General features: G+C 36.5%; 1 protein-coding gene across 2 annotated transcripts in view; it reads left to right on the plus strand.

The window, feature by feature from the left end:
• The window catches only part of RASSF8 (ras association domain-containing protein 8), a 78,859-nt gene that overhangs the window by 24,936 nt on the left and 29,005 nt on the right, over positions 1 to 24,918 (plus strand). For both annotated transcript variants that reach the window (XM_090386720.1, XM_090386721.1), the window contains exon 2: positions 14,516 to 16,045. In XM_090386720.1, coding sequence (XP_090242846.1) covers positions 14,830 to 16,045 — 1,216 coding nt within the window. In that variant the 5' untranslated portion in view covers positions 14,516 to 14,829. The remainder of the gene's footprint in view (positions 1 to 14,515; positions 16,046 to 24,918) is intronic.

The raw sequence follows: 24,918 nt of genomic DNA on the forward strand, positions 1-24,918 counted from the left end.
TGTGGTACTACACTGACAGTAGTAGAGAATGAAAGGGACTTGGGGGTGATTGTGCAGGCAGATATGAAGTTCTCTGAGCAGTGCAGACGGGCTGCAAGAGTAGCTCATGGAGTATTGTCAATGATATACAGGAATTTTTCCAGCAGGGATAAGGAGGTGATTATTCCATTGTATAAGGCAATGGTCAGGCCACACCTAGAGTACTGTATACAGGTCTGGAGGCCTCATTTCAAAAAGGATGTAGAGCTGCTGGAACGAGTACAGAGAAGGGCAACAAGATTAGTGAATGGAACAAAGGGGTGCTCTTACGAAGAAAGGCTTAAGTTTTGCAAATTACAGTGTCTGGAGACTAGGCACCAGCGAGGTGATCTGATAGAGGTGTATAAAGCCTTGAATGGTTTAAGCATGCTCAATGCTGATGGGATTCTTCCTCTAGCTCAGAAAAATCACCTGAGAGGGCATAAATTTAAATTGAGGAAAGACAGATGTAGGATAGACGTGCGGAAATTTGCCTTTAGCCAGCGGGTGGTTGGTTGGTGGAACAGACTGCCATCCCTTGTGGTGGAGGTTGATAGCCTAAATAAGTTTAAGGCTCGGCTGGACAGGTATTTTGAGCGAATGGAGGGGTGAAGTGGAAGTGGGTTTTTTTTTTTTTTTTTTTTTGGCTGATGCTGCATAAGCTTGCTTTCTTGCATCAAATGCCTCTACTAATGCTAATGCTACATTCGTAGTTACTTATTAAACCATAGCATCCTCCGAGAACCACGTGGAGGCTAAACTTTTGACAAAAAAAAAAAAAACAAGTGTTTAATCAATCTTGTTTATGTTGCTAAATATCGGTTCGTTTTTTTTTTTTTTTTAATATTTAGCGATATTGAAGCGCTATATAAATATATTTTATTGCTATCACTGCTGTTGCCCTACCTGAGAACGAAACAGAGTGGAACCAATCAAAATATTTTTATGAATCAATGAATTTTGTAATCTCGTTCCGTTACTAAACTGATAACGTATCAAATGTTACTTATAAAAATAGATACGCTCCGATAGCAAAACAGTTGCATTTGAATATATTATAATTATAGTGGTTGGAGATATTGAAAATTTATGTTCAAGAGACAAATTGTGCAGAAATTAATAAAGCGTAACGTATGCATTTTAACGTATGGAAGTATGGATTTTAATGGACTAAACGCTACATGTAATACGAAACGTATGTTCACCGCAAGGATCTTTCGTAATGTATGGGCTTGGCACACCCAGGGTCCTCAGCTGGATATCATCATTCTTCTCTTTCTTGGTGATTCCCTTTTGTCTCTCTCACTCTCGGGGTAACTCGGGAATTTTTTTTTTTTTTTTTTTGGCTGGTGCAGCATTAAGCCTCAGGTTTCCTTGCACCATATAGCTAATAATAATAATTAATTTGTACCCATGTCTTTGGTTAGTTTTGAAGGGCACGTTATTTATAAAAACTGTTGTTAATTAACCATTGTATTACTCGTAAACGTCACGTCTTGTAGCTTTATTTTCTTTAATTTGTTTTCTTTATTATTATATTATTATCAGTGAGGCTGCAAATTATGTGTACGTTTGGACTGATTTAGAGATTGTTTTCGCGTTGAAGGAGGCACATTCCTTTATATTGATAGCTGGAGGCATTAAGAAACAGAGCAAAACGACTAATAACATTCCGTGGTCGCTCACTATTCCAGGCTGATTTTTTGCTTTTATGATATCGGTAAATGAAAACAGACGTTTGTATATGGCGTTGTGCGTGTAACCATGGGTTTAATGCTCTTGTTTATACTGCGGCACGACCACCAGAACAGAGTTTCCAGTAATCGGCAGGAGTTTACAATAAATAGTGAATAACAATAAATAGTGAATACTGTTCATGATTATTCATATTTAGTAGTCACGGGTTTGAACCACTGTGTGCTACTGCACTCTTTTTTTCGACCACTCGGCGTCGTCGGATTGATTGATTTATTTTGGTTTTTATGGCGCATGACCAACTAAGGCCATGATGTGCCAAGTCCGATATTTAAATACAGTACCGTATTTGTCGACTTATAAGAATATGCTGCGTGGAAGACGCATCCTAATTTTTGAACAGTAAATTTAAGAAAAAAAAACTTTTGAAAAATTTATTGTTAATACCATGGAAATTTTAAAATTCGATAAAAGTCAAAGAAAGGTATAGGATTATTACTCTTATTATTTTAGTATTATTCAACTTCAGATTCATTACTGACTTAATCATCATCCTCTTCACATATCACTGTCACTCTATTACAGTAAATGATCTTCAATGCCATCCATTGCATTACTTATACCACATTTTTTAAAGGACTTGACCACAATTTCAGTCTTAACATTATGCCATGACTTCAGCACTCATTCACACACTTGTGCTATTGATGGATGTTTCATCCTTCCCATGGGTGTTGTATGGTTCCCCTCTTTCATTCTTTTTTTCCATTGCTCCCGCATGTTATTCTTGAATGGCTTATTGATGCTAACATCGAACGGCTGTAACTGGAAAGTTAAGCCACCCAGAATTACTGCCAATTCTGTGTTCAATCATTTTGGCCCATTGTTTGATGTTTTCTGTGCTCCAAACTGATCCCATACTAGTAGTGCATTTTTACCCTATAGTCCACCAGGAAGCTTGGACCAAACTTTTACAAACCAATCCTTGATACATTCTTCATCCATCCCTCCCTTCGGTTGTACAAGTACATACGTGAATTCCATTTGGCAGTTTATCTTTGGTAAAGTTTTTCTTTTAAAAATTAACATTGGCAGAAGTTTGGTCCCATCAGCACAACAAGTTTAAAACTGTGGTGTAGTGTGTCTTCATGTCCAGTGGTTTTAATAGGTATAGATTTTTGCCCTCTCAGATTTATGGTTTTATTGGATGTCAACGGAATTTCATCCATATTCCCAGTTTGGCTAAGTTCGTAGTTGCTTTGTTTTCTAGCATTAAGAACAAATTTATGGAAATCTAATATTTTCTGTTCGTACTCAGCAGGCATTCTCTGGGCTATTCTAGTTCTTGTGAATAAACTTAATCCATTTCGTTTCATGAAGTGATAACACCAAGATGCAGTTCCTTTAAAGTTGTGTATCTCAATGTCAGCTGCTCGTTTCTGTGCTTCTACTATTATCATTTTAGTACTCACTGCAGTACCCACGTCTCTTGTTTCATTATCCAACTACACAAGTTTTATTCCAGATTTGGCCATTTAGGCGGAATTTTACGAAAGTTGTGCTTTGTTTTATCAATTTCATGTAATAAAACCTCCTGTTTCCTCCGTTGACGAATTTCATTCTGCTGCTCTGTTTCCATGTTTTTTGGCATATTGTACTACTTTTAGCTTAAGTCCAATAGTATAATTTTGCCTTCTTGATGTGCCTGCCATTGATTAGGGCTTAAATGTATAACTGGAATTTACTTGTTACTACAACAACCTGGTAATTACTGAAAAAATGTACTAATGTATAGTAGTTAAACTACTACATTGGTGTGCAAAACTTAGAGACCAATACTATTTCTAATGGTTACAACAACAAAATCAAACAAAACAGCATGTGGCGAATTGCATAACTGTGGCCGTTCAGTAGAAAGCTGGTGCACATGCAAAATTTTGAATCGTGCTGAGAGGGCTCACAAACAGATAATAGCAGCGGTTGTGTGCAAATTACCGAATGGGGAGCACTATTATTATAGATGTTCGATTTCATACAATGAAATGGCCAGTAGACAAGATCTGGATGTCTTTATTTACCCAGGGTCGAATAATTGGGAAGCTTGAGGAAGGTCATAGTGCAAGGAGTGTGGCTGCAGAGTTCGGTATTGCCCATAGCATTGTCTCACGTGCATGGTCTGCCTTCAGAACGACAGGTACAGCTGTTCAAAGGACCAGTGGTGGTCGTCCATGAAAAACAACGCCTAATGATGACCGCTATATACTCCTACAAGCCAAGAGGGACCGACACCTGACAGCGGGATCCATTGCAAACCAGCTGCACAAGATGCAGGATATTGCGGTTTACTGTGGCCAGGCGCCTCCACAAAGGTGGACTGTTTTCCTGATGGCCAGTATGTTGTGTCCCTTTAACACCTGCCCATCGGAGACACCGTTTACAGTGGTGCATCGAACACAAGGATTGGACAGCAGCGCAGTGGGGTAAGGTACTCTTTACGGATGGGAGTAAATTCAGTCTAAGCAGCGATTCTGGACGTCAGCTAATCTGGCGAGAGGTTGGCACACGGTATCACCCTGCAAACATCGCTGAAAGGGATTGATATGGCGGTCGAGGTGTTCTCGTCTGGGGAGGCATCTGGACGTACACAACTTCAGATACTGGAAGGCGGTACTGTAACCTGTGCACGCTACTGTACCCCAAGGTAATCCTTCCCCATGTCCATCTGTTCCGAGGTGCTATTGGCCCAGAGTTCATGTTTATGGATGATAACGCCACACCCCATTGAATTGTAGCTGTTGATATGCTTTTGGAAAGTGAGGACATTGTTCATATGGATTGGCCTGCCCGTTTCCCTCGATCTAAATCCCATCGAACACATATGGGACACTCTGGGGAGACATCTAGCGGCATGTCTACACTCACCAGAAGTGTTCACCAGCTGAAGATGGTGCTGACAGAGGAATGGACGATGTTACTACAAAATCTTATCAACAACATTTTTCTAAGTATGGACAGGCGGTGCAAAGCCTGCATTGATATTAGGGGTGGCCATATCTCCTACTGAGGACCACGCAGTAGTGTAGCTACCCTTTTTCGGGCCCGGAGGCAAAGAACATGTTCGGGCCCCTACTTAATTAATGAAAATTGAAAAACAGGAGACAGCCAAAGACGCCGGGCCCCTAAAGGGCCCCAGCCCGGAGGCAATTGCCTTGCCTGCCTACATGGTAGCTACACCACTGGGACCAATTCTTGGTTTTGCATATGTGCTGTATTCCCTTTGTTCCATTTTTGGCAGTGACGCATCTGTATCATGGCAGCCGGTGCTATGTTGGCATTTTTGAATAAAGTCTCCGTGTACCGTTTTGTTTCCATTTTGTCGGTGTTGTTTCCTTCATCATTTCTGTACCTAATAAGGTTCCTTTGGTATGCTTTTCCCATATCCAGGCCACTCCTATGAGAAGCTACAGGTGAAAACCTGACTGGTCCTTAAGTTTTTCACACCAGTGTATATGTTAATTCTTGGTTTTGCATATGTGCTGTATTGTCACTTTCAGCTTCTAAGATGCAGGGCTATTTTTTAAGATATTTATAAGAAAAAAAAAAGTGTCTTATAAGCCAACAAATACGGTATATTAAAACACAAGTTACTTAAAAATATAATGCTATATCAGTATGGACAAAAGACAAGTAAATTTAGATAAAAATAAAATCGGGCAAAAAAAAAAAAAAAAGAAATATACATGATGCTTACTAAAAACATTTATATACACGTATAAAGGTTTTTAATTTTTAAAAAGTTAAAAATTGCATACAAATCGGCTTTGTCAGTTGACTGAGTGGATAATTCTGTCAGATGGTTAAAAGTGCCAAAACATAAATGGCCTGCATTTAAAAGTCTGGGACACTCAATAACGACATGTTTCTCAGTTAAAATAGTGTCACAATAATCACACATTGGAGAGTCCATCAGCCCTCAGCATAAAAGTATGCATCAGATGACTGTATCCTATGTGGAGTTGAGCCAGAACAACTTCTTTACTGTCTAGACGGCCCATGCCAAGAGGTTTGCCATTGGGAAACCAGTTTCTTTTGTGTTACTTGCCTGTTGTCTGTATAGGGGATTGACAGACAAGAGTTATAAAGTCACTGATTTGGTTGTGGAGTCGCCAAATCTTTTCCCAAGATCCCAATGTGGCTGGGAATCCAGCCAAAGCGATTTTTCTAATTTTGATTTTACAAGTGCATGATACAGACAGAGTGAAGTGCGCCAGTCTGCACCCCAAGAAGTAGAAGTGAGCATGAAGAATATTCAGTCCTCTTGTGCACTTATTATTCCAGGACTGAAGAGGGGTGTGTCTTGTATTTTCTCTTAATTTTCTGGATTTTTCCCAGACTCTTAGAGCTAGTCACCTTAGTACTAGGTGTACAATGGATCCAGGATTCCATTTGATTGTGATATCAGATAAAATGTGCATTGACACATGCACATTTAAAAGCTATAAGATTAGCTGTGGTAGGATATTGTTGTGATATCCCCCAGGCTTTGTTTTGTGCCTTTGTTGCTGTGCATTCTGAATTCCACCATGGTTTGGGAAATGGTGGAAACCTGGTAGATATTTTTGGAATGGCGATTGCAGCTTCATGGATAATACTTTCTTTGATGTACATAACTGCATTGTTCATAGGTTCCTGACTGACTGTAGTGATGTCAAAATTTGCCAGACATTGAATGGCATTCCAGTTGGCCCGATAAACCTTCCATCATGGTAACCTAAAAGGAAGACAAGGTTCCCCACTGTGTAAGCAGGTTATCACGAAGAAGTGATCACTTCCATATGAGTTTTCCTCTACCTCCCTGGTAAGTGATGGGAGGAGAGGTGCAGAGCAGATAGAAAGATCAGTGGCTGAAAATGCACAGCTAGGCATGTGGAAGGTGTTAGTTCCCACATTTAAAAGAGGAAGGAGACATACTGCCTTCCATTAATGTCAGCACTACCCCACATGGTGTTATGTCCCTGAGAAATAGGACAGGGCAAGGCAGCTGCAGTATGAGATCATCAAAGCCTCTCTGGGAGATGTCGGTCCCAGGTGACAAGTAAATAAAGCAGACCGTTAATAAAAACCTGACCATAAGATGAATTGCTGCCACTTCTAAGTTAGTGGAAAACGGCACAGGTTGGAATGGAGTCTGATTGCCCAAGAGGATGGCAACTCCTCCATGAGCAGGTCCATCCTCAGTTTAGTCCTTACCTATGATCGTAATATGAAATAAGGGTTTCCATTTGCCTTCAAATATGTCTCTTGAGCAAAAGCAAACTGGCATATACTTTTGCTGAAGAGCCTTGATGTTGTCAGTACTTCACTAGAATCCATGATAATCCACTCTAGGAATTTAGCCATTATTTTGGCTTGGTGAGTCCATCTGGCAGCTTCTGAAGTGATAAGGGCTTACTTCTCTCAGTCTTGGAGTTATCTCTTTTAGGGAAGTATGGATGCTGTCCCATGTCCATTTCCTCCTCCGCAAAAAGTTCCAATACTGAATCATCTGCTACCTCCTTCTCCTTGACATCCATATTTTCTTGGGATCTAGAAGATTTCAGGCTTTTATTTTTTTCTCCAGAAATTGTTTTTGTTACTGATGGAGCATTAGAAAGTACCAATATGGGAGTGGCAGCTGATTGATCTTTATATGCACATTTTTGTGAGTTTAAGAGGTAACATCAAATGGGAGTGAATGACTCTTTGGAAGGATGATCATTTCAGTCTGTTCCGATGGAACACCTCCCTATTACATTCTGTGCACAGGTGAATTGGTTTATATTTATAGGTTTAACCGCTTTTCTTGCTTCCTGATATGATATTTTCAGCTCTGCCTTAAGTTGTTGGATTTCCTTTTCTTCTTTCCACCTCTGGCATGCTCGTGAGTAAGCTGGATGTTCTCCTTGGGCAGTTAATGCAGGTGGGTTTTGTAGCTGAATATGATGTTTCTTGATCCTTTGCAGCACACTGAGTGCATGCAAGGGCTCTCTGGCAGCCAATTGTGAGTTTTCATATTTCTGGCACCTAAAGCACTGTAAGGGATTTGGGACATATGGACACACTGGACAGTTGATATAGCCTACTTTGATCTCATTAGGAGAAAGTGAATTGAATGTCAGGATGATGTTTGTAGTGGGAACAAGTTTCCGATCCCTACATGCAGAAATTTTTTTAACAGCAATCACTTTCCATTGTTTTAATTCAGAGCAGATTTCCTCCTCAGTAAACTCAAGAAAGTCCCATTTTGAAATGACACCTCTGTGAATTTAATGTTCTACTTGGTGTTGTGGTAATCAGCATTATTCTGATTGTTGCTTGGAGTAGCTGTTCAGAGTGCCTATCATTTTTGGTTTTCAATTAAGAGGTCCCCAAAACAAAACCACTTAACTGATTTAGGGGAACCTGCTAACCCCTCTAAACGCTTCTGTATAAAAAGGCAACATTTACCAATAGGTTTCTTAGTGTTGGAGTGGATGATTAAAAATCTTAGGATAGGCCCTGACAGTATTTCAGTTTGAGGTATCTTGGCTATATTAGCATTTTCTGTTTCATCGTCTGTTTTCTCAGATAGGGACCATGTTGGGGCCCCTGAAGAAGTTTATCAGGATTTATAGTGATTTTTTTTTAGTTCAGTGTATACAACTGCAACGTAAATGTGGACACATTTACGTTGCAGTTGGTAGTGGAAGGTGGCAGTCATTTTGAAAGAGTTTTTTTTTTTATTTTTTTACCACAAAATTATTGCGAATACAAATTTTGCATATAATTCATGTGGATGTATTTGTTTTTCAAAGAATGGATCATTAGTATTGTTCACTGCATCATTTAGTACATCATTTATATTGTTCTTGTCGTTCATAAAAATGTTAAATTATGCAAACCACAATTAAATATACAATAAAAAAAGAGTTCTGTTAATTAATATTTGCCAGCACTGAATTAAAAAAAAAAATTCCAAAGAATACAGAACTACACGTGCATTGTAGTCTTGACTGCAAGAAATATTTGTGCACTTCAGAAATTCCACTTCTCAAATTGTAATTTGTTTGTGTAGTGTTTCAGTTGTGGTTAAACAACAGGGATTGGGCCCCCTCTGCTTTTTTTTTAACTGACTGTTATTTGGCATTGAGTTTGCAGACCATTAAGAAATAGTTTTAAATGCCAAATTCTTGTATTTTGTTTTATGCCTGTATTGAATATGGTCTTTTGCTACAACACTTTCAGTGTCTGTTCTATGCATACATTGAATATGTTGTAGCAAAGACCATGGAATTTGACAAAATAATTAAGTTGTTTGCAGAGAGAAAAGTAAGAAAGATTAAGGTTTAAGTATAAATAGAAACTCTACAGGTATAAACTAAATTCTCATTTGTTCAAGATGACAGGAGCCATGATTATGTACAGACCTATGTGTTTAACAGTAACCAGGGTTTGTTTATAATTTACAAAAAAAAAAAAAAATCTGAATGCTGAGAAAGTACCTCGAAGCAAGGGAAAATTTTTAGAAACTCATGGTGCCAAATCCACAAAATTTTTGAATTTGGTGTGGGGATTATAAAGTCTTTAACCAGTTAGTTTTGAATGATTTATTTTTTCTGGGATTTCAGGAAAAAAATAATTTTATCATTTTCGCTGCTCAACTTGGACCCTCGCTTCTTTGTTGCAGTGTGTTTAACAAAGTCACCTTTTTCTTTATTTGATACATCAGTAATATTGCACTTATGCAATAAACAGTATGTGGTCTCATTTCCTAGTGATACTTCTAAATAATGGCATCATAAGCATTAATTTGACATTTCAAATGACAAAAGTATAGTAAATCGGACAAAACTAATTTAATAGGTATTAATTATTAAAAACCTTTTGGTAAATATTTCCACAGTAAAAGAGTGTTATAATATTTCTTATTGTGATTTGCTTTTTTTACTGTTTGTCTATGGCCCTGAACAAGCAATAGTTTTATTAAGTGTTAATTATTAAGCATTGTGATTGGCTTTAATAGATGACTCACAAAATAAAGCTGTGCATATAGCTTAACTCTCTGCCAATGGAAACATGCTAACAGCATCAGTAATAATAAATAGTTTTTTTTTTAAATAATTTTTTTGTTTTAAATAAACAATTTTTTTATATTTATTTATTTTTAACTTCTGGATGCCGTTCTGGTGCATTCCAGCAGGAAAAAAAAAAGGCTGAACAGTAACTGTCTATTGCAAAATAGGCTTTTTTTTTTTTTTTTTTTTCCCATGCACATTGTATGAAATATGTCCATACTAGGAAGCTCTGCAAAATCAGTCATAATCTGGTACAATTTTCACCACTTTGCATACTGGAGATTTGAATTGATGAAACCCATATTTAGACTCTAGAGCAAGAAGGATGGTTGCAGAACATATCATATAGAAATTTGTATTCACCCAAAGGTTAATTGATTGTTGAATAAACTTCCACCTGGTTTTGCGGAAGTGGGTTTTTGTATAAATTTAAGGAAGGTATGGACAGATTATTGGCAAAAATAGGCGAATGGAGTGGGTAATTTATTTTTATTTTTTTTTATTGGTTATGTATGACAATTACTTGCTTATATCATATTGCCAATGCTAAATCTAAATGTCTGCCAGTTCTCCCCTTTCCCATCTGCAGTGAGTCATGTCTCTTGAGGTTATAATGAGCATAATGGCAAGATCTGATGTTCCTTACATTTTGAGGGTACAGCTTTATAAAACTGTTGTTGTTGTAGGCTTGATTGCTCAGCAGACCGAACCTTTTGGTATCTCTGTAGGAGGCAGCTGATGTGTAATCTTGCCTCTACTCTTCCAACTGTAGTGGCTGTAGGGGAGTCTGAGCAGTATACAGGCAGGCAGGAGGCAACCGTCAATGCCACATTGCATCAAGGAGCTGGTCAACATGTAGCCTGCCTCCCATTACCTGAGTATCTAATAAAGAAAATTATCTGTGAAAAGATTGAATGTGTGCACCATCATCCAATGTATTCCATTGCAGTCTTTGGAACTGCTACATTGCTCTAACCAGAGGATGTATTAGAACAGAATTATTCTTCATAAAATGTAGTAGCCCACAAAGTTGAGTCATATGCCTTTATTACCATAGCCAAGAGCTAGCTAAGTTTAGGTTTTGTATGGAAATAGTTTTTCATCTTTTTGAACAATCTTGTACATTAATGATTCTCTATGTGTAAAATAATATGAGAAGTTTACCTCAATATAGTACATAGAACATTTCCGTATGATACTCTCCAGAAATTAAAACAAAAAAATCGAAAAACTTGCATTAGAGTAACAAATAATTGAAAAAATAATTAAAATCAATTTAACACAATAAAACTCAATTTAACACAATTAAAACCCTTTAGACAGGTGAGACAGGCATTATAAAACCCTTTAGACAGGCGGTACAATTTGGGATTAAGAACTACGATACATTATTTGATAACTTTAAGGATTGTAGACTTGGCAACAAAGAATTTATTCTCACTAGATTTACCTGATTATATATGAATGTAAATGTTGAATACACATTAGATATTATTTGGGATATGTTAAATAATAACTCAATACCGATTAATTATACGAAGCTTCCTATTAAGGAAATTTTTCACTTAATTAAACTGTTTGTTGAGGCCAACTATATCACCTTTTGAGACAAAGTGTACAAACAAATTTTTGGTTTGCCAATGGGATTGAGCCTGAGCAGTTGAATATTGGAGATCTATCTATCAATGATTGAGCATATACTTTTGACCCCATATCACATACTATGGGAGGTATTTAGACAATGTTCTAGTTATTACTGATAGTAGTAGTATCCAAGACATTTTACTTTCCTTTAATAATAGTCATTCTAAACTCAAATTTACATTGGAGAGGGAGGATACAAATACAGAGTCATTAAATTTTCTAAATTTCACACTTACTCGGGACTCGAATAAAATCCAATTTAACATCTATCGAAAACCTACAAACACCAGTATGCCTCTTCATTATAACAGCTATCACCTGTTCACCCAAAAGATCGCTTATCTTTAATCAATTTCTAAATGCCTACAAATATTCAACGACAGAATCTGCTTTGGGCTCAGAAATACATATATTAACCAGCAGATTCTTAAACAGGGGTTATCCCCTTGGTACAATAAACCAAATTAGGGTACAAGCTAAGGATAGGATACAAAATACTACACAACCAACAATAGTAATATCAAAAAATACTTTATTTCTGTCCCATATGTTGAATAGTGGCACAAACAGCTTAACAGATTCTTTAAAGATACCAAATTTAAAATTGTGGCCAGGCCAATACAGAAATTATACACTATACCAAACAATCGCTCAGTCCTTTCCTCGTTCGCAACACAAATTAATGATCTGGTATACAACATTTTTTGCGGTAATTGCGACTTGTCTTACCAGGGCTCAACACGTTTCCTTTGAATATTCGTGTTAATCAATATGCGGCCTCAGTTCTTGTTTCTTCTCGTTCAGCAGCGTCAGAATTAGCTTTTCATGCCGTTAACGAAAAAACAGACTTTTTTATTTAACGAGGCCAAAATACTTAGTGTCCAGTGTAATTGGACACTAAGTACTATTACGCGACTATTAATTGCAGAAACCGTAGAAATTAAATTACACAAATTCTGTTAATGTTCGTCGGCCATATCTCATCTCCAATTCGTGGGCTTTTATGCGCAAAGACAAATAATCCCTATTCAAGTTTCATACTCGCCCCTATTTGGTAATTTTCATTCCTGTGATCACGACGAAATACGGTCAAAAAGCGTTGTCAGCTTCAGGAAGGAAAATGGTTTTGCAATTTTTTCGTTAAATTCTTTTAATTAATTTTCTTATTTTCAATTGCGTTAAATTGAGTTTTATTGTGCTAAATTGATTTTCAATTATTTGTTACTCTAATGCAAGTTTTTCGATTTTTTTCGTTTTAATTTCTGGAGAGTATCATACGGAAGTGTTCTACGTACTATATTGAGGTAAACTTCTCTTATTATTTTACAAATATTGATATCAATGTAGAATGTATTGAGCATTACAGCTCTGATTCATACTATCTAATTAATGATTCTCCTAATTTGAATAGCTGTGAAAAATATTTTACAGATTTTCTGGTACTCCATGATGCATTCATGAAGATAACTAGGGGCGCACATTCATACAGGACTGTTGAGTTCAGACACCAAACACTGAAATCTATATAGTTAGACCCCAACTTATGTAAGCCCGAGTTTCGTAAATTTTTTTTGGTAAAATTGCAAAGATACTTTCAGTATAATTTTTAAGAGTGAAGTCGAATGAAGGAGCAATAAGTATAAGTTTTTATTTTTCTTCCCATACGAACTGTGTTGGATAATAACCTGCGGCATAACTAGAATCTTGGTAAATAAATTTCATTTTCTGCTTTAAAAATTCTGAAGAATTCAACAACATGTTTGAGATAGGTGAACTACATTGAAGTACTTCAGAGAAACCCCCACAATGTTTAAGCCACGTGGACTGTGTCCCATCGACTATTTCTTCAGAGAACTACGCTCTATCCTTTTAACATCCTTGACAGAATATGCAACATTTCAAGAGCCCGGAATGATTTGACAACAATTTGTATGAACGGAGTTTGGAAAAATAGTCTAAAAAATTCTGAGCTTGACAACAAAGGCTTCAACAAAGATGAGCTGATGTCTTCTGTTACCAAAGAAATTGTAAACTTAGCTCAGAAGTTGCAGCTGGTCCTGGTGAACAAAGATTTGATATATATTTTGATAAACTTATATGAACCTATGGATGAACGAGGTTAAGATTTAACTACAGAAGACCTAGCCCAGTTGAATGCGTAAATAGTTGAGGAGCAAGGGGAGCCGAATCCGTTGAGAAACCAGAGCAACCCAAGAAGCAGTTCAAATTAAAGGAAATGTCAGAAGCATTTTGTAAAATTCAGGAAGGTTTCTGTTTGATGGAATGGATGAAAACAACGAACATTTCTTGAAAATAGAAAGAGAAGTTCAAGATTGCTTTTCACAAAATTTTATGAAGAGAAAAAAAAAAAAAACATACGAAACAGATGAAGATCAGAGTTCATATCACATACTACTTCCCTGATCTCTACTCAGTCTAGAATACCCTGTGATTAATGTCTTGTTAATGCATTAGGTTCATTTAAGTTTCCTTCAGTTCATCACACCTGAAGTGTATACACTGATTCATTGTGTGGTTTAGACCAATTTTCTTAAATATGTACACTTCGGTTTTGATTCCCTTATAAAGCCTACATGTCGTACGAAATACATACCAGTTTTTACAGTACAATAATATGCATTTTTTCTTCCTTGTATGTTGTCTTTTCTTATGTGCCACTCCGGTTAATTCACTGCTGTCCCCAGATAAAGTTTTTAATTGTTATGGCATATAACAATTTTTCTTCATTCTTCTGAGGATATTATGTAGTTTTTGTAATTTTGACATATCAGGGCTATAGTAGCAATATTTTATTAGTCATTCCTGAGTTACGTAAGAAGTCCTGGAAATTATTCCTCCGTATCTCGGGAACAGACTGTATATTGATATATTTTGATAAATATATAGTGTTAAAGCTAGAATATCTTTGTAGAAAGACCCTGTGCAATTTGAACTTTGTATCATTTCTGAAAAATTTTCTATTAACTGCTAATGGTGCTATATATATATTTATATAAAAAATTTGGTTAAGCTGAATTAACATTTTATTGATATTATATATACAGGGGATGTCTACTGGTTCAAGTATGTGGACATGTGATAGTTTGCCTCTCATGTAAAAATTATATATCCTTGGACATATTGCCTTTGGGGTAGAAAACAGTGCAGACTAATCAGTAAATGATAAACAGTAGGTATGATTGGAATAAATGACTCTTATTGGCACTTTGGAAGGGGCAGCATGCTCTGATCTTTGTAAAGCCCAGGATAACACCTGCCATTCTGAAGTAATGCATTTTGAAATATATTTTTCTGCAAAATACTTCATATTTTATGAAATATTTGGATTTATTTTTATGACTACAGATAAATTTACATAATGGAATTGAAAGTATGGGTTGATGGTATCCAGCGAGTTGTGTGTGGGGTTACAGAGAGTACTACTTGTCAAGATGTTGTGTATGCCCTGGCCCATGCTACTGGACAGACAGGAAGATTTACTCTTATTGAAAAGTGGCGTAATAGTGAACGCCTTCTTGCTCCTCATGAACATCCATTAAAAGTGTTAATGAAATGGGGAGAATATGCCAATGATGTACAGTTTGTAATGCGCCATTCCCAAGTTGATTCAAGGGTAATGACGTCATCCTCTAATCAGGGAAATCATAGTAATAAGCGGCAGCATGATTTTCTTCACAGTTTTTCTCCAACACCCTCTGGTCAAGGTCAAAAGTCCTCATCCCAAAACAAAGAAATTAAGAAATCTCTTACATTTAGTTGTGGGCATGGAAGTAGTGGTAGTACTAGTAGCAGCAGCGAAAACTCTACACCAAATGCCAGTAACAGTAGTACACCATCAAAAATTGATCCCCCACCTCCTAATCGAAATTTAAAAGGACGCGATACCCGCTCTCGGCAAGATTTGCCAAAGGGTGTAGTAAGAGGTGTGCCCCAAAGACCCAAAGAAACTGAAGTTCAGGAGATGGAAGTTCATAATGGATCACGAGGTGAACGTCCTAAACATCCTCCTCCTTATGATGAAGCAGTATCTCGATCAAGTGGTCGCTTTCCTCCTAGTCATTTATCTTTAGCATCTGTCAGTTCGTTTTCACGTGACGAAGAATCGCCATCGAGCAAGCGTCGCCATGTAGCTGGCAACAGATCTGACAATTTAAGTGACCGTGAAGTTTCACCATCCCATTTGCATGGACATGATAGCCATATGAACAATCACTTTAATAATCATTCAACAAGCTTAGTACATGAATATCCTTCAAAAACTACACAACTTGGTTTTACTGGAAACCATGTAGCAAATCATCAAAGAGGAAAGTCTCCAAGTAAGTCCCCCGAAAAGATTCCAAATCAACATGGTGATAATCATACTTCAAAGTGTCACAAAAGCCTTCTTTCTCATTTTGATAAAGATGGAGGAAACATCACCGTTGAGTTAAAGCATTCTCCTTCTGCTTCACGTGACATAAATGAAGAGAGCACTGGCAATGATCCTCAATATCAAGATCTGATGAGACTGGTTACACTCCAGAGAGAAAAACTGGACAATCAGCAAGCAGAACTTACTCAGTATGATGCAGGTTAGTAATAGTTTTATTTATTTATTTATTTATTTATTTATTTATTATTTTCTTAAATGTGCTTGCATATAAAATATGTAAGCACATATAAAAGTAATTCCCTATCAAAAATTCACTACCAATCCTAACATTTTGAAATATAAGGACCGATAGTGGTTGCTTTCCATGGATTACTAAAAACTGATGCACATAAACATGCTCATACAATAATGATTATTTATGTAATTAATTAATTTTAATGACAATTTATTTGATGATTTAATAAAAATCATGTTGAATCAACATTATGCAACATCTTTCACTGGAATTTATAATTTTGACTATCAGTAATTTGAACATGTATGGTATGTGAAGCATTCTGTCTTTACGAATATTTGGTTAAGTAAGGGATAAATTATCATACAGAATTTCACAGCATCTCAACAGATTATTTAATGTGAGTGGTGAAATGTTCAGAAGCGATCATAGAAATTCCACATTTATTTTGCCAAAGGTACACAAAGGAAGTTTCAAACTTACAGGAAAGAATGTCCAATTTTCCAGTTCAGTTAAGACCTGCTTTCTGAGACAGGGTGCCTGTGTAAGAGCATAGGTTGTCTAAGGCCAAGTGCAACTGCTGCATTGTTGAAAATATGAGGCAAACTTTCCTCTGCAATGCAAGGAAATCAACTAAATCTGTCAGTGAAGAACTACAAATATCAAAGAGTGTGGTATAGCCTTTGGAAATGTTTACACATGAAGCCACACATTACTGCTACATGATGACAGCCTTGTCAATCAATCAGCTATGGAGAGATATTTTTTTTAGTAAGTTCTCTGCTTATTAACAGAAGACCCTGTTTTTACAGGGATGAAGTACACTTAAACAGAAGGGGTGCAAGAATATTTGCTGAAGTTGTTGAGGCAGTGTTAGGTGGTCAGGAATCTGCCAGCTAAATAGGGGGGGGGGGGAATACACACATTTTTAACAGCAGTTGCAAACAGAGGTGAAATTAATTCTAGGCTCCTTCTATTAGAACTGGGAAACAAGGTGTGGGGATTACAGGGTCTGCTGGAGTCCTCATGGGACAAGCAAATATGTTTTATGGTTATTGAAAACAGGTCCACATATACATCCTTGTCAACTAATGCTAGGAGTATAGTAAATAAATTTGAAGTAGGTTAGGTCAGTGGCGTCCAACCTTTTTCCGTACGAGGGCAATATTCAAAGTTAGATTTGTTTTCACGAGCTACATAGAGTGATTCGAGAGAAAAATTGTCACATTTTCTATATCTTGTTACTCGTAAAAGGAAGTTTTTATTTTCATGTTATGTTTTTTCTTTTCAAGCTATATATTAAAAAATGCAAATTCCCAGCACTTTTATGTGCAACAAATCTATGTCAGTGATTTATTTTTTAGAATAAAAATATGACTTACTTTTGTTTGTTTTTTTCAAATACTTTACTTTTGCTTTTAAATGCTCATTTTATAAAATTTACAACCTGAAGAGGATCACTGCTTTTCAATATTAAAGTGAATAAATAAATATAATGATAAACCTAAATTTGAAATATTCGAAAATTTTATTAAGTACAATACACAATAACATTTACTGGACAAAACTTAACATTTAATGAGATGATTGAGGCTGGATATTTTTAAATAATTGTTCAAAATTTGGTTGTAAATTTGTGACACCAATCTCACTCAATACATAATGAAGATTATATCCTGATGGTATTTCTCCACTTGTTCTCAAAACCTGAACTTACTCCTGTTCTATGCCACCTTTATTCACTTTCTTATTGCAAAGGTGTTTTTCCTTCTGCTTGGAAATTTGCTCATATCCAGCCAGTCCCTAAAAAGGGTGACAAATCCCTCCCATCCAATTACTTATACTCTTTCTAAAGTAATGGAGAAATCACTTAACTGTCAACTCTTAAACTATCTAGAAACCTTCCGTCTGATTAATGATCGCCAGTATGGATTCCATCAGTGTCGATCCACAGGTGATATTCTGGCCTGTGTTACCAATTTATGGACAAATTCAATGGAAAAGTTCGGTATAAACACAAGCAGTTGCTCTTGACATCTCGAGGGCTTTCAATCTTGTTTGCATAAAGGTCTTTTAAACAAGCTTCCATCTTATGGTTTGCCAACTGTTCTTTGTAATTGGTTATCCAGTGTTCTCTCTGACCGCTCACGGAGGTGATGGTAGATGGCTCTCTGTCTTCTAACTTCAGTACTAATGCTGGTGTCCCCCAGGGTTCAGTTCTTTCTCTCCATTCTTTTCCTCTTGTATATTTATTACCTTCTTTCATTGATCAGAAATCCTATCCATAGTTTTGCTGATAATAGCACATTGCATTCCACTTTCCAGTTTGAGAAACCTTACCCTGCTGAAGTAGCTTCAACTTCTTGAATATCCACTACCAATTCCTTAAATGCCGATCTCCAGGTAACTCTCCAGCGGGGCAAAGACAATTTAGTTGATTTCAATCCTTCTAAAACTCAGTCCTGTCTAATATCTCGCAAAAGGATTCTTCTGCTCCTATTCTTATCTTTGGTGACACTCAGATTTCTAGGCAAGATGTATATCTCTTTTGGGGATTACCCTAACTTCTAATCCCTTTTGGCACAAGCACATTTCAAATATTGCTTCCTTTGCATCTAAAAAACTTTGTTTTCTCTTTTGCTCTTGGCATTATTTTTCTTCCAAAACAGCTGTTCACTCTGTACAAATCCACCCTTCAATGGAATATTGTTCCCTCATCTGGGGGCGATGCCCCCAAAACCTTCCTTCGTACATATTTCCTGAAAATTACGGCGTATTTTACAAAAGTTCAAGTCTAATGTTAACAAATATCTTCTTTTGTCTTCTCAACCTCCAATCCCTGCATGGTACTTAATACCTCTCTTAATACCTTAATACTAGATTCTTAATACCTCTCGTGTTTGGGGTTTTCATAAAAAAAAAAAAAAAAAAATGCTAATCTGTTATTCTGTTTCTTTTTAAATATTTGATTTTACAAGTGAAAAAAAAAATCTGCTTGCAAACATACGTTGATCCAAACAAAGCAGCCATTTTCATGGCATTTTCTTTTATTAGCTGAAAATCTTCAGACGGGAAAGCTTTGTAGAATTCAAATAATTTAAATATGATTCAAAATATTTTTGAATCATATTTTGGCTTGAAGATCAATAATTTCAAGTTGCAATCTGGGATTGTAGTTTTCAGCCATAGAAGTAAATGGGTTCTCAAACAAAAGCTTATGATTTTTCATGGGATTTTATATCAGAAAATTGACTTTCAAGCTTGTCAAAAAGTAATTGTAATAACGAAAGGCAACGATTCTGTGGAAATGTTTCTCCTTTAGCCCAGTACAACATTCAAAGTGAACTAAATTGTCTTGCTCAACTGGGATTTAAGTAATAACTTATTCTGAAATGATTTGATGTCACCAAACAATTCAGACCAATTTTCCTTTCCTTTGTAGTTTTAGATTAAGAGAATTAAATTACTAGAAATGTATGAAATGCAAGATCATACAGCCACTTCATATTTGATAGTTGTTTTATTGGCTTCCCTTTTTCTGTGTTGAAATATTCAGTGATGTTTCACCAGTCACATTAAGTCCATGTGATCTTGTAAAATTTACAGTTGAAATAACCACATTCATAACATGTTGGAGATCCAATACTTTCCCATAAAGAGCTTCTTGGTGCATAATGCAGTGAATTCCAATCTGACTTTCAGCTCTGATATCTATCATTTTCTTATTATTCTACCAATAAGCCCAATGTTTTTTACCAATCATGTTTTTTGCACTCTTACCAGGTTTTTAATAAAAAAAAAAAAAAGGAAAAAAAGTAACATGCAGCCATTATCAACCCACTGCAGGATGGAAGCCGCCTCAACAATTCATGCTGAGGGAAATGGACCATAATCTGCCACGCTGGTCCAGTGCAGGTTGGCAGATCGACCGTATTCAGCTGTCAGGGGCTTGAACCTCGGTCTACTCAAAGAGCGTGTGCTACTGCACTCTCGCTCCTGACCACTCGGCTACGGAGGCCGCAGGTTTTTAATATGTAATCCTAACTTTTTGATAGATGGGCAAAAATTTTCAAAAATATTTACTTATGGTTGTTCCGCATATACTCTGTAGATCAGTTAAATCTTCAACTGGTATAAAATTATCATTAATTCCACGTATGATGATGAGGAGTTGGGCTGTGTTATTATATCAGTATTGTCATCCAGTGCCACACTAAAATATTTCATTTTTTTTTTTTTTTTTTCAAAAGTTGTTCGAACAAATTCTTTCCAATATCTTCTACTCTTCACATAATCGTTTGTTGAGACAAATAATGTCTTGTATCATTGTATGTTTTGCCGGACAAATTTCTTCCACAAATTTTAACAAACAACGCTTAACAAATTCACCATCATTGAATGGTTTACTTTCCAAAGCGATCAAATGTGCAACTTGATAACTGGCACGTACAGCAGATAAATTTCTTGACAGATACGTTTTCTTAATTCATTTTGTAACTTTGAACACTTCTTTTCGCAGCACTCCTTTATGTTGATCATAAGATTTATGATTGGAATCAGTGTTGTTTTGAATTATTCTTTAAAAACTCACAATCTCCTGACACACCAAAAACACTGTTTTTTCTTGGTAATCAATGAAGAAATAATCTTCAGTCCACCTTGGATCAAAAACACGACACTCAAAATCGATTTTCCTATTTTGGAACATTTTTAAGAATGATTTTTTTTAATTCAGTACAAATTAATAATTAATTCAATGCAATGAACAAGCTATGTTAAAATACATAACTGTATTTAGTGCACATGTGACTGCACTGAATCATATGTACATGTTTGATACAGTCGAGCTGGACGCTTGCTTGCCTGTACACACTGGTGATCGATGCTGTTTTTGTTCACTTTCCACGCAGGCCTTATAAAAAATTATTTGCGTGCGGATCTGGCCCATGGGCTGAAGGTTGGACACCACTGGGTTAGGTCATCAAATGTGGACATTGTAGGGCAGTTGGAAACATGGTGAGTACACTGGGGGGCCCTTTCCCAACTCTGCAGTACAATGTACACAGACAGCACAAGAGGGTATGGGGAGCAGTTATGCCCCAGGTTAAGAGGTATACAGAATCTAATCCATTCAATTGACATGGGTGGCCATACGTTGAGTCAGTTTGGTGTGACATAAGCACAGGAAAAACAAAAATGAGAGTATGTTATAGGCCAGAATACTATGATGAATATAATATGATGAATAGCAATACAGGCAAATAGACAAATATCTTATTTTGGGGATTTTAACTTTCCACTGGAATTTATGGGTTGGTCATTTGCACAGTAGCAGAGCTTTTCTAGCTGTGTTGTATGACTGTTTTCTGCATCGGCATGTTAGAGAGGCAACAATAGAAAAAAGTATCGTTAACATGATTATCAGCATTAATTCTTTATGCATTAAGCATCTCCAGATAAAGAAACCACTGTGTGGCATTGATTATAATCTGTTGATGTTGGATCTGCCTAAAGATATAAGCTGTCAAGGATAAATATAAGGGATTTTGCTTATGTAAAGGTGACTATAATGGGTTGGAGACAATTTTTTTTTAATTCTCTTCAGTGGGACCAACTGATGATGTTACCAACTGAAAATTCCAAATGGAGAGTTTTTGGGAAAGTAATCAACGAAGCTACTAAGCTTTTTATACCAACTAAGAGATACTGTTCAATGTTCAGGCCTAAGTGGATGTCAGATGAACTCATGAGACTAATGGCAGAGAATAAAAATGTATGGGATGATCATAAATTTATACTTATTGTGGAAACTTACAATAAGTACAAATTAGCCTGCAGTAAAGTCACAGAGTGGAATAAGAATGTGATGAAAAGTAGAAGAGAACTATTTGGTTATGTTAACACTAGAAAGAAAGGGTTGAACCACTTTTCCCAACAGATATGAAAGGTTTAACTATTCATGATCCTGTTCAGATTACTGACAAACTGAATAAATATTTTTCATGTATATTGGTAGATGAAGAATTTTTTAAGGATGGGAATACCAGAAGTATACCAAGTTAAAACTGGGAGCTAAATGGTTTTGTGGTAACTGAGAACATTAGCATTAGTAGAGGCACATGATGCAAGAAAGCAAGCTTATATAGCATCAGCCAAACCCCCCCCCTTTTTTTTCACCCATCCTCTCGCTCCAAATGTTTGTCAAGTTCTGCCTTGAATCTATTTAAGCTATCAACTTCTACAACGACAGATGGAAGTTTGTTCCAGCAATCAACCACCCGCTAGCTAATGGCAAACTTCCGCACATCTATCCTAAACCGTCTTTCCTCAATTTGAATTTATGCCCTCTCAGGTGATTATTCTGAGCAAGAGGAAGAATTCCATCCGCACTGAGCATGCTCAAGCTGTTTAACGTTCGCAAGTGCCTAGTCTCCAGACTTGCACAACTTAAGCCTTTCCTTGTAAAAGCAACCCTTTGTTCCAGTCACTAATCTTGTTGCCCTTCTCTGTACTCGTTCCAACAGCTCTAAGTGATTCTTAAAATGAGGCCTCCAGACCTGTATACAGTACTCAAGGTGTGGCCTGACCATTGCCTTATACAAGGGATAATCACTTCCTTATCCCTGCTAGAAAAATTCCTGTATATCATTGACAAGACACCATGAGCTACTCTTGCAGACTGTCTGCACTGCTCAGAAAACTTCATATCTGCCTGCACGATTACCCCCAGGTCCTTTTCATTCTCTACCACTGTCAATGTGGTACCACAGAGTTGATACATTACTCTGGGATTACTGCTTCCCTTATGCAGTACTTTACATTTGTCAATGTTAAACCTCAGTTGCCACCTCTCGGCCCATCTGCTTAACTTTTCTAGATCCTGTTGCAGCAGCATACTGTCATTTGTGTCATTAATAACCCTGCCAACCTTCGTATCGTCTGCAAACTTGTACATTAAGCCTGATATACCATCATCAATATCATTTATAAATACAGAAAACAGTAATGGACTCAACACTGAACCCTGAGGGACTCCACTAATAACATTAGTCCACAAAGAGTAGTGTTCATTGATTACCACTCTGTCTTCTCCCACTCAACCATCCCTTTATCCATAGCAGCAACATGATGCAAGAAATCAAGCTTATACAGTATCAGCCACACAAAAAAAACAAAACAAAAAGAAATTGTTGAAAAGAATTTAACCAATTATATTAAAAGAGGTAGCAAAGGAGATAAGCAAACATTTAACTATAATTATGAGAATCCTTGAATACAGGGTAGGTTACCACACATTGTAGATATTCCAATGTATATCCTATTCTCAAAGAGGGGATAAAAATTGCAGGTATTCCTATTATAGACTACTTTGCTGTCTTGTGCACTCAATCCATAGCTCAAGCTGTTAATTGAAAGTTGGAGATCATGCAAAGGTCTGCTGTCTGTTACTAAAATGTCTTAATCCACAGAGCTTACAGGATTTTCAGCCTGTCTCTTTTTGGTCCTCCATTACTTAATCCTGGGTAAGATTCTGTTACAGATCCATTTGGCACATAATGGCCTTTAGCTGCTGTTATGCCATAAAACTTGCAATGACAACAATAACAGATCTATTGAACTGAACTTGTCTTGCAAGCAAACTTATTTCAATCATCTTCGGTGCCTGGCAAGTAAAATTTTATGGGCATTGTGACAGCCTTGGTTACTGTGGTAACTATGTCCTATTACAGCAATACTTTTTTCATCAAGTCCAGTTGTACAACTTCTTAAATTTCCATTTTCAAATTTTTCATTAAATTTTTTTCTTGAAATTTTTAAAAATAATTATATGTTTAGTAAAAGGTCATGCATTGGTATTACTCCAAAGAGAATTCTAAAAAACTGAAAGCTTTTTTCAGAAATAAAAATCATGCTGCTGAAAATAACCGTCATCCAATTTATTTTAAAATTTTGTTTTTGTTCCCCATGGAACAAAAAGTTTCCCTTGCACTTGCTTTAATAAATAAGGGATAAGTTGAACATGCCCATAACAATGCATTCACATTTATTTGTCCATTCCAACAGCATGTAGAAACACTTGTTGTATACTTCAGTCTTCTAGTCTGTAGCATATCCCCCCCTCCCTAGGGTGACCATACGTCCAGGTTTCCGAGGACATGGCCTCTTTTTTTAAGGTGTCCTCGGACGTCCTCGCGGGTTTTTAAAATTTGTCCTAATTTTGTCCTAGTTTTTCTATTTACAACTCGAGATTTACATTCACTTTAAATTTTTACACCCTCTGTATTAATTTAAGCATCACTTATAAGAATGTGAGTAATACCCAAACAAATAATGGTACATACAGTATGGGTTACTTTTCTGTTATATCCACAGTGACTGCTGTGCTATCGTCAGGTTTTCATTAAATATCACAGACCACACGGGCTGTCATATCTACGCCAATAGATAGCACAGAAGTTACGGTGGCTATAACAGAAAAGTACATCTGTTATATCGATAATATCAAAGTATCGTTTTATGTTTTTGTCCCTGGCAAGTAGTTGCTACTGTTTTTCAAAAGAAAGCAATGTATGGTATGCAGTATTGCTGCAAAAAACATGGGAAAAAGGAAGTGCATGGTAACTAATGAAATGCTTCAAGAACATCCTTCATTCAAGAAATGTAAAACTAAACATGATGTAATCTGTATCATTTGCAATAGTGTTATTTCTGTTGCAAATAAAGGAAAACTTGATTTGAAAGAACATCTGAACACTGAAAAACATAAGCGTAACATCAGATGTGCATCGGCTTCATCAAATGTTTTGGAAAAATTTATTGTACCTAACAAGGATGTT

Source organism: Mastigoproctus giganteus, chromosome 12, assembly GCF_048544385.1.
Source record: "Mastigoproctus giganteus isolate SK-2022 chromosome 12, ASM4854438v1, whole genome shotgun sequence".
NCBI lineage: Eukaryota > Metazoa > Arthropoda > Arachnida > Uropygi > Thelyphonidae > Mastigoproctus > Mastigoproctus giganteus.